This window comes from Octopus bimaculoides, chromosome 1, assembly GCF_001194135.2.
Source record: "Octopus bimaculoides isolate UCB-OBI-ISO-001 chromosome 1, ASM119413v2, whole genome shotgun sequence".
Classification (NCBI taxonomy): domain Eukaryota; kingdom Metazoa; phylum Mollusca; class Cephalopoda; order Octopoda; family Octopodidae; genus Octopus; species Octopus bimaculoides.
Window position 1 is genome coordinate 183,827,817 of NC_068981.1, and position 11,588 is coordinate 183,839,404.

An 11,588-nucleotide genomic window follows, 5' to 3' on the forward strand; every position below is an offset into this window, starting at 1 on the left:
TCTCTCTCCTTCTCATTCTCTTTTGCTGATCCCTAATGGTTTATTATATGAAGTAAGAATTATCTCCCCTCCTTAAAGTAATGTGTAGATGGAGTTATTTCCCTTTACATATATTTTTCACTGACTTTGTTTTTCTGTTTGTGGATACAGAATGCAGAAAGATGATTAAAATATAATAATACAATTGTATCATGGAAGATGTTTATAAACCATTTAGAAACACACAAAAACCGTTAGATTCACTTCAACATTTAAATTTAATTTGCCTGACAAATTAAATTTAAACGTTAAAGTGAATCTAACGGTTTTTGTGTGTTTCTAAATGGCTTATAAACACCTTCCACGCTGCAATTGTTTTTGCTTCAGCACACGATCTCAGATCAAGTCATCTCTGTAAATATAATAAGAAGAAAAAGAAGAAAATTACACATAAGGGTCAATTAATGAAATTCTATATTATGCTGAGACGAGACACTATTAGTATTAGCTCGGTGTCCTTTATTGTTCTGTAAACTCAAAATGTACTGTTGGAGTAGACCTAAGATCGAAAGGATTCCGACTGTCTCACAACCCAAGCTTTAGGGTATGATTTAAGAGAGCTTTCGCTGTTGTTTCAAGTTGCTCGAACGACACCGTAGAATCTCTTTCATTGACTCTTTATGTGTATTTAGCAGAATCGTTAGACCGTAAGACTGTCTTTCTTTCAGTATTTGTTCCAACTCTTTACATTATGGGTTCAAATTCCGCTGAGGTCAACATCCAACACTATCATCATCATCCCTAGACATTATTGCCTCGAGTTTTAGGCCATAGGACCAATTATCTAGTGTCCGAGATCATATCATCTACATCGACCCCCACCTGAATGGGACACTAATCTGTCGTAGAGTGTACCCATCTACAGCAGAGTGAACTGCAGTAACGTGAAAGGAAGCATTTTGTTCAAGAACACAACGTACCGCTCAGTACGGGAATTGAAACTACAATGCTACGATCGTGAATACAATATCGTGACCAATGTCGTATATAGGTATAGGCAAAGTGGGTAGTTGCGCAGGGGCCTCACAGATCCAAGGGCCCAATTATGATCTATGTTTGCTGTGGTTTACCGTCAATAAATAACACTACAGGGACCGGTGCATCGGTTTGTCCGGGAGCCTAAAATGGTGCTAGGTCGGCCTTGATCTTAATCGCTTGGCCACGCGCCTGCACTTTTCATCCTTTCGAGAATGATAAAACAAAGCACCAGTCAAGTACCATGTGGGGGATATATTTCACTAACCCCGCACCCCGGATTTCTAGACATTCATTAAGTGTTGTGGTGTGGGCGGTAGATTGGCAGAATCGTTAGACCGTTGGACAAAATATCTTGATGTTCAAATGCTATGGGAGTCAACTTTGATTTTCTTCCTATCAGAGTTGATGAAATAGAGTACCAGTCAAGTACTGGGATTAATTTGAACGACTAACCTCTTCCTTCAAATTGTTGACTAACCTCTTCCTTCAAATTTTATTAAGGGAAGCGAGCGCCGGACAAAATACCTTGTGGTGTTTAGTTGCGTCGCTTTATGTTTGAATTCCACCCACATTGAGTACCAACTTTCTCTTCCTATCCTTCCAAGGGTTATAAAGCATTGATCACATATTTGTAGTCAGAGGTGTACTTTGCACGCCGGACAAAATATTTAGCGGCATTTCGTCCGTCTTCACGTTCTAAGTTCAAATCCCTCCGAGCTCAACTTTGCCTTTCATCTTTTCGGGGTCGATAAAATAAGTACCAGTTGAGCACTGGGATCGATGTAATCGACTTACCCCTCTCCCAAAATTGCTGGCCTTGTGCCAAAAATTTAAATCAATTTTACTGTATACAGTAACCCCTCGACTATCGCGGGTGCTACGTTCCAAAACCCGCCGCGATAGGTGAAAATCCGCGAAGTAGAAATAATACTGAACTGTATTTTTATTTATATTATTTGTATATATTGATTTTGTTATAAATGCAAAACAACACCACGGAGGAACCGACGTAAGCTTAAATAATAACCCGCGATAGGTGAGCCGTGATAGAGCGAGGTATTACTGTTTAAACCACATTGTTTTATAAAAACTGGGTGTCAATTTTATTTATACAGACACAGTAATCAGCAACAGTGTAATATAAAGCCGGCGTAAATGTTAACACAATATTATCTCAATGACCCCGAAGGTGAAATCAACCTAAATTTAATTATACCAAACCAGCAGAAGGAAGGGGGAAAACTAAGAGCAATCCAAACTAGGTGCCTGGACAAATACTCCAGTCTTACACTCGGACCCACAACAAGATCAGCAATTTGAAGAAAAGTGTTAGCTGATTAAATCGACTCCAGTACTTAACTAGTACTTTATTTTATCGACTCTGAAAGGATGAAAGACAAATCTGACTTCGGAGGGATTAGAACGCAGACCATAAAGAGCTAAGAATATATACCACAAGGCATTTTGTCCTACGGGCTAACGATTCAGTCAGTATCTTAGTTGAGAAAGAATAACGTATTTTTGTTTATATTCATAATTCTTCTGCTTCGGTGTGAATCAGTTCATATTTCTTTTGTGACACGAAACTTACCTTTCGCCCAAATAGTTTGTACCTAAGTCATCCAGCGCTCTGATCCGGTTTACAAGTAAGTGCAGTATTTGATTGTCACTTGTTAAAGCGACATGTCTTTAGGAAACGAGGAGAAAAACATTAACGTTCCAAAATGGTTATCAGACTGTAAAGAAGCGATCACATCTTCTACGGTAAGTAGTATTAACACGCGTATACATACATACATACATACATACATACATACACACACATACACACACACACACACATACGTGTGTGTGTATGTATGTATGTTTATAGTGTACAAATGTACCCGTGTTGGAATATATTCATACGTAAATACTTAAATGTGTGTATGTTTCAGTGTGTTTATAGAGTATTTCTTTGTCACTTAGCAACATAATCTCTACAACAATTAAGCTGGGATACAGATTCTTACATACATACAATATGACATATACATACAATAATATATATATATATACATATATATATATATATATATATGTGTGTGTGTGTGTGTGTGTGTATATATATATATATATATATATATATATATATATATAATGGAGAAATTGTACAGGATCTTTTCTCTTTGAACGTATAAATAAATGTATAAATAGATGATGAGCAAAGCACCGGCAGTTTCCATTACCTGTTGTTAACCGTAGTGGCAGTTGGGATAACTGTCTCTCTCTCCCTCACACACACACACACACACACATACACACACACATACACATACAAACACACATACACACGCGCATACAATTTTAGGGGAGGAGACTAGTCGATTACATCGACCCCAGAATTACACTGGTACTTATTTTATCGACTCCGAAAGGATGAAAGGCAAAGTCGACCTAGGCGGAATTTGAACTCAGAATGTAGCGACGGGCGAAATACCGCAAAGCATTTCGTCCAGCGTGTTAACGACTCTGCCAGCTCGCCGCCTTAATCATATGTAGATATATGTATGCATCAATATATACATATATATATATATATATATGTATGTATGTATGTATATATATATATTGATGTATATATGTATGCACACACACATATAACAGTAACATCGTGGAAGAGAACTCTGTTGTTTTTCTCTGGCCATCTAAAAACACAAAACTGTGATATTCACTTTTCAGTTATTTCTTGTTGTACCAAAATTTTCGTCGCACCACTGCGACCTCATGACTGGCAAAGAGTAGACTAAAAACCCGTTCTAATAATGTTTATCTTCGTTGCTTTCCGCTTCTGGGCTTTAAAAGACATTAGAAGGAATTACACTTGAATCATTATAGTTGATCAAAGTTTGCCCTACTCATTCTAATGCCTAATGAAACCCTACAATGTTTCGATTTGGTGTCCCGAAGGTTATGCTCTTCTGTTGTGTTTTTCCTCGATTTTGATGTTTGGTATCTTTGCTTAGAGATGTAGAAAGCCAAGTCTTTTGATAAACTCAATAAGTTGTGTTAATTTGTTTTGCCAACGTTTACTCACATAGACACACACACGCTCACTCTCTCTCTCTCTCTCTCTCTCTCTCTCTCTCTCTCTCTCTCTCTCTCTCTCTCTCTCTCTCTCTCTCTCTCTCTCTCTCTCTCTCTCTCTCTCTCCTCTCACACATACTGTCACTCATACGCAGACTCTTTCTCTCTCACACATATACACACTCTCTCTCTCACTCTCTTTCTCACACACTTTCCTTGACACACACACACACAAAGTCTCTCCTACACACACATTCTCTTTGTTTTTCACACACACACACACGCTAGCTCTCCCACACACACACACACACACACTCTCTCTCATACACGCACATATACACATACACACAGACACTCTCTCATTTTATCACGCTCTTTCTCTCTCCCTCTCTCTCTCCCTCCCTCTCTCTAAGACACACACACGTACACATACACACTCTATCTTTATCACGCTCTCTCTCCCTCATATACACACACACACACACACACATACATATATGCAATCTATACATGCATTCACGCACTGAATTTTTTTTGTGAGTTCACTTTTAAATCAGACATCAAATTGTGTTCTTGAGCAAGACTCTCATTATGATATATCCACAACAAAATCGTGTCAAACATTCCTGTGCATTTTTCTGGATCACCTTATACAAAAAAATGCAAGAATTTATTATTAGCTGGCAAAATCATTAGCGCGTCGGACAAAGCGCTTAGCAGCATTACTTCCGGCAAATCACTGGTGTCGATGTAATACCCAAACCCCTAATATTGCTGGCCTTATTCCAAAATTTGAAATATTATTATTATATCGAACAGTGGCAATTTGCTTAGCGGCATTTAGTTCGTCTGTACGTTCTGAGTTGAAATTCCGCCGAGGTCGACTTTGCCTTTCATCCTTTCGGGGTTGATAAATTAAGTACCAGTTGTGTACTGGGGTCGATCTAATCGACTGGTACCCTCCCCAAAAAATTTCAAGCCTTGTGCCTATAACAGAAAGGATTATATAGGGCAGTGAGCTGGCAGAATCGTTTGAGCGTCGAACAAAATGTTTAACGGTATTTTATTCGGTTCTTTTCGTTCTGTGTTCGAGGACGATTTTGCCTTTCGTCCATTCGAGTTTGGGGTTGATAAAATAAGTACCAGTTGAGCATTGGGGGCTGATGTAATCGACTAACCCCCTTTCACAAAATTTTAGGCCTTGTGCTTTATGATAGGAGTAGTAGTGCTGATACCACATCACCAAAAATTGGATATTTGGATTCTCTCGAACCATTCTTGCCAATAACGCGTGTTCGTTCATAACCAAGTTCTCAAAATCACTTTTAACTGCAGTTAGATTTCTTTGGGCCAAAGGACAAAACAAATACAGGGTGTTCAAAAAGTCTCACCGCAGTGAATTTTTTCACCCTGACTCTCCAAGATGTATTTCAAAACATGTGTAGAAAAGTCAACTCATGTATTGAAAATGAAGGACGCCACTTCCAACACCTCTTATAAAGTTTTTTAAAAAGTCTTCTAAAGTCTAATATATTCTTTTGTAGTCTAATACCATCTTATGCATATTTATTTTGCAATAAAATAGTTACTGCGGAGAGACTTTTTGAACACCCTGTACAACATATTTATATATTCTGTTGTTTCTCACAATGCAAATGAATAGTGTTAATCGTCTCGGGGCCAGAGAGTGTGAAAGAATACAAAAGCCAATGCTGGTTGTTTGGGACAAGCCGAGACTTGAAGAGAGTTTCAAGTAGATTTCTGCCGTTTCAGAAACGCCATCAATTGTCACCTGTCAACTTGTAACAGTCGTTTGATAAGAAACACCAATATCATGGTAGGTTATATACAGAGAAGCGGAGCGGATAGGTTGGTCTTAATTGAAACGTCGGTGTTAATAAAACATAGGGATACGAGAAATTTTAATTAGTATTAATACTTGTAATAAAAACACAGAATCATTAACTTAATGATTAATTTGGGTGACTAAAATCAGGGGAGACAACTCCGACATTGTAATTAAATTTTATCAAAACAATATAAAAGAAAAAATAAAGATAAGCGGAAGTATAGCTGGTTCACGTGGTTTTAGTTTTAGTACCACCGCGTAGCACCTTAGACAAGTACCTTCAACTATTTCCCCGAGCCGACCAATACTTTGAGAGGGAATTTGGTTGGCAGAAACTGTATGGAAGCCCCTCATACGTGTGTGTTTATGCTTATTTCCCTTCCTCACCTTGACAATTAGTGTTGGTTTCTTTACGTCCCTGTGACATAGTGGTTCGGCAAAAGAAAACCGATAGAATAAGTACCAGGTTTTGTTTCTAAAAAAAACAAACTAGTACTGAGATCCATTTGTTTGAGTAAGCCCTACAGGGATGTGCCCCAGCATGGCCACCGTCCAGTGACTGGAATAAATAAAAGATTATATATAAAAGACATTGTCCTTATTTTGGTACTTTTTGGTTATCTCACCCCCATTAAAAAAATTGGGTTATCTCCCCCAACTAAAAAATTGTTTAACCAATAAAACAAAAAAAATGAAAAAAATTAATAAACATGAAAAGCGAAAAAATTAAACATTTTATTGAATCTCTATTCTCTCTTTTACTTGCTTCAGTCATTTGACTGCGGCCATGCTGGAGCACCGCCTTTAGTCGAGCAAATCGACCCCAGGACTTATTCTTTGTAAGCCTAGTACTTATTACATCGGTGTGTTTTGCCGAACCGCTAGATTACGGAGACGTAAACACACCAGCATTGGTTGTCAAGCGATGTTGGGGGGACAAACACAGACACAAACACACATATATATATACATGTATACGACAGGCTTCTTTCAGTTTCTACCAAATCTACTCACAAGGCTTTGGTTGGCCCGAGGCTATAGTAGAAGACACTTGCCCAAGGTGCCACGCAGTGGGACTGAACCCAGAACCATGTGGTTGGTAAGAAAGCTACTTACCACACAGCCACTCCTGCGCCTGATAACATTTTTATAACAAATCATACCATTCCTATTGAGGAGGCCAAACATTGATAATGTGTTGAAGTATTGAATCAAAAGGATCTCATCCTTTTAATCCAATCTCTTGTCGCTACGTAAGCTCAATCTTTTAGTGGGGAGATAACCCAATTTTTTAATGGCAATTTTTTAATGGGGTGAGATAACCAAAAAGCACCCTTATTTTGTTGTCAAACATACAGTCATAAGTCCAATCCCTTCCATACTTCCCTTGTTATTCATTATCTCAGATACGATATGAGAAGGGAATGTTGAATTGCTTGCTGTTTCACCAGAATTCTTTTCAAAAAATGTTTATTACTTAAGTTTTTTTTTATTCTATTTACGCAGGAATGGAAACAATACATTTTGACATTAAACGATGCCATAAGACAACAGTTGGAAGACAGCCATGTACCATTCTTTACCGACCTCAGCCAGACCAGCAGAATTCATTTCGTGGACACAGCAATGAGAGCCACAGAAAATGGTATTTGTATTTAATTGTGAGACGTGTAAAGTAAGACATCGTACTGGCAGAATCGTTAGCGCGCTGGACAAAATGCTTCGTGGCGTTTTTTCTGATTCTTACGTTCCGAGTTCGAAATCCGCCGGCGGCGGGGTAGCTTTGCTTTTTCAACCTTCCTAGGTTGATTAATTTAAGTACAAGTCACTGTAACCAACAACAGTAATCTATCGCGGGTGTTACGTTCCAAAAACCCCTGTGATGGGTGTAAATCCGCAAAAGTAGAAACAGTCCTGTATTTTTCACCAAAGCACTGCTTCGAAAAATATCACACAGGACATGGCGCCGCATCATTTTGTGCCACAAAAATGATGGCGTTCATACAGAACTTCTCGATGTGTGACAGCTTCAATGAAAGTGAATAAATTAAATCCAGTTCGTTCTTTGGATTAGTGAATTACTTGTTTTTCTATTGTTCTCATGACTTTCTGGTAGGGGTAACAAGACTTTCGGACCACCCTTTAGAACAAGGCGGTGAGCTGGCAGAATTGTTAGCACGCTGGACGAAATGCTTAGCGGTATTTTGTTTGTCTTTATGCTCTGAGTTCAAATTCCGCCGAGGTCGACTTTGCCTTTCATCCTTTCGGGATCAATAAATTAAGTACCAGTTACGCACTGGGGTCGATGTAATCGACTTAATCCCTTTGTGTATCCTTGCTTGTCCCCGCTATGTTTAGCCCCTTGTGGGCAATAAAGAAATAAGAATTGTTAGCACGCTGGACGAAATCCTTAGCGGTATTTCGCCCGTCGTTACATTCTGAGTTCAAATTCCCCCGAGGTCGTCATTACCTTTCATCCTTTTGGGGGTCGATAAATTAAGTACCAGTTGAGTACTGGGGTCGATGTAATCGACTATCTCCCCTCCTTCCCAAGCTTCATGCCTTGTGCTTGCGATAGAAAAGATTATTTTAAGTTGAACGATAGAAATATAAAAATAAGCTGTGATAATAAAACTGAGAGTGACTTCCCTTTGTAAATTATATTTTGTGCCTGGCTCAAAGTAACAGTTGTGAGGAGACGTGTTACCACATCGTTTCCAGTTTTCTTTGTTGTCTCGTCCAACGACAACAGACGAAAGGTGTATTTTAGAAACTATATTTTATTCTCTGTTATTTCAATACAAAGTTGTATTCGTGACGGGATGAATTCTTCTTTGCGTGCCTCTGTGTGTGTGTGTGTGTGTGTGTGTGTGTGTGTGTAGGTGTGTCTCTTAGTGGTTAGGGTATTCAGCTCGCGATTGCAACGTGGTCAGTTCGATTCCTGGTTGCGCGTTTTATCCTTGAGCAAGACGTTTTATTTCCCGTTGCTTCCTGTTCATTCAGCTGGCAAAAATGAGTGGTACCTGAACAATGACATACATACATACATACACACATTCATACACACATACATACACACACACATACATACATACACACACATACACACACACATACATACATACATACATACATACATACACACATACATACACACATACATACATAGAAGCATACACACATACACGCATACATACACACATACATACATACATACATACATACATACATACATACATATATACACACACATTCATACATACATACAAAGTCGACCTCGGCGGAATTTATCTGGGGTCGATAAATTAAGTACCAGTTGTATACAGTGATCGATGTAATCGACTGGCCCCTTCCCCAAAAATTTCAGGCCTTGTGCCTAGAGTAGAAATATACATACATCTGTCCTGAAGTAGCGAGCTGGCAGAATCGTTAGCACACCGGGCGAAATGCTTAGCGATATTTCGTCTGTTGTTACGCTCTGAGTTCAAATTCCGCCAAGGTCGACTTTGCCTTTCATCCTTTCGGGGTCAATAAATTAAGTACCAGTTACGCACTGAGGTCGATGTAATCGACTTGAGCCATTTGTCTGTCCCCTCTATGTTTAGCCCCTTGTGGGCAATAAAGAAATACGAATCGTTAGCACACCAGGCAAAAGCGCTTTGCAGTATTTCACCTGTCCTTACGTTCTGAGTTCAAATTCCGCCGAGGTTGACTTTGCCTTTCGTCCTTTTGAGATCAATAAAATAAGAACCAGTTGAGCACTGGGGGGAGGGGTTGACGTAATCGATTTACTCCCACCCTGCAAAAAATTGCAAGCCTTGTGGAAGACTTAGGAACCACCATACATCTGTTCTTATCTCTTTACCCAGGTACAGATTACAGATCAATACACGACAAAGTAACCAGTTTGGTCAATCACCATCTTCACACTTCAGCCATCTCTCATTCTCATCGACCTTACACCAAATCTCAAGGGATTATTCAACAAACCTATGAAGGCATAGAATACTTACTTCACCGCTGGCCCTTCCTCAGGTCTAAATTGACCATTTTCTTTAACTGTCCTCTGCCAAAACACCTACGTCACTTAATCTGGAAGACTTTCTTAGCAGATGCAAAAGGTAATTTATTATTATTATTATTATTATTATTATTATTATTATTATGGCGGTAAGTCTAAACGAAGCCAAGTGGAATCAAACCTAGGCTCTTGTGTCTGGCGGCGCAGTGTTGAATGGAATGCATTTCTGTATTCAGTAATTTCTCTCTCAGCTTGTCGTATTTGTTTCTATCCTTCGTTTGTCTGAGAAACCGTTAGGACGACAACATTTGTAAAAATATCAATAGAAAGACTATCTATAAAGATGAGACATTGATGAGACATCGATGATAAATTAAACTCCTCTCTGTTTCTTGCAGCTTCTCACATGTTTCTGGCCCAATGTAAGGATGATCCAGACAAACGAAAGCTATTCAATCGAGAAATATCAGAAAACTGCAGAAAATTTATAAAACGAATAAACCTGCAGGGATTAAATGGTTCAGAGGGTAAGTTGTTCTTTTTGTTGCAGTTGTTGTCTTACAACTGCTGTTGTTTTTGCTGCTGTAACTTTTGTTGTTCTTATTACTGTCATCTGCTTGAGTGATATTTTCCCTGTGGCCAAACTTGTACTTACAGAATATTGTAAATGAACGAAACTACTTATAAGACAGTGATACCCATTTATAACTAGTGTTTATTGTCAAGACAAGGAAAGACAAACATATTCACACATACACATATATACATACCAACATATATATGTGTACACACACACATACTTTGGGCTTTTTTCAGTTTCCATCTACCAAAACAACATTCAAGGCTTTGGTCAGTCCAGAGTTACAGTAGAAGACATTTGCTCAAGGTTCCACACAGTGGGACTGAATCCAGAATCATGTGGTTTGGAAGCAAAATTTGTTACCACATGAGGGATGGAATCCTTCGAACAAAGGGTTAGGTTTTTAAGTGTTTAGTACAAGATTTGGTGGACAATATGCAACGAGGGCTGGAAAAGGAAGAGAAATGTGTATGATGAATGAGTCGAGGTCGGAGTTGCATGGTGTCAGAGAAATCTTAGGAGCAAAGGTTGATGGGGCTGCAAGTTACAATAAGGGAGGAGGCACTGTTGAATGGTGGGCCAGAGATGAAATAGCAGGCATGCCGAGTGTTGCAGTTGTGTATCCGGAAAGTTTGCCACAGGAAAATTCACCTCAGGATTTTTGGCCATAGGAAAGTTCGCTGCAAACGAAATTTTGCCATAAGAAAGTTCACTGCATAGGAAATTTTGCCACAAGACAATTTCACCAAAAAAATGATGTCTTGTTCCCTTGGTATATAACTGTTTCGACCAAAAGAGTGCGGGAAAGAACATGGCAAAGATACGGCGGGGGGGGGCAAAATAAAGCAAACTAAATGATTATAATGTTTCCAAAACAAAAAAAATTCTGCTTAAATAAAAAGTAATCTATTATAATAATGAGCTTGTTTGTAAATTTGTCCAAAATCACGCAATAAGGAAGTAGCAGTGTCAGTAAGAGTAAAAAAAAAAATGAGACAAAATGGTAATAACAATGAGAGAGGGAGTGGTATCAAACAGCGCCTCTCGCCCCCCCC

At 38.9% G+C, this 11,588-nt stretch overlaps 1 protein-coding gene across 3 annotated transcripts in view; it reads left to right on the forward strand.

Moving 5' to 3' along the window:
• Nucleotides 1–2,206: 2,206 nt before the first annotated feature.
• The window catches only part of LOC106881161 (uncharacterized), a 47,252-nt gene continuing 37,870 nt past the window's right edge, over nt 2,207–11,588 (forward strand). For all 3 annotated transcript variants that reach the window (XM_014931450.2, XM_052973156.1, XM_052973157.1), the window contains exons 1-4: nt 2,207–2,781; nt 7,439–7,577; nt 9,802–10,053; nt 10,352–10,480. In XM_014931450.2, the coding sequence (XP_014786936.1) occupies nt 2,701–2,781; nt 7,439–7,577; nt 9,802–10,053; nt 10,352–10,480 (601 nt within the window). In that variant the 5' untranslated portion in view covers nt 2,207–2,700. The remainder of the gene's footprint in view (nt 2,782–7,438; nt 7,578–9,801; nt 10,054–10,351; nt 10,481–11,588) is intronic.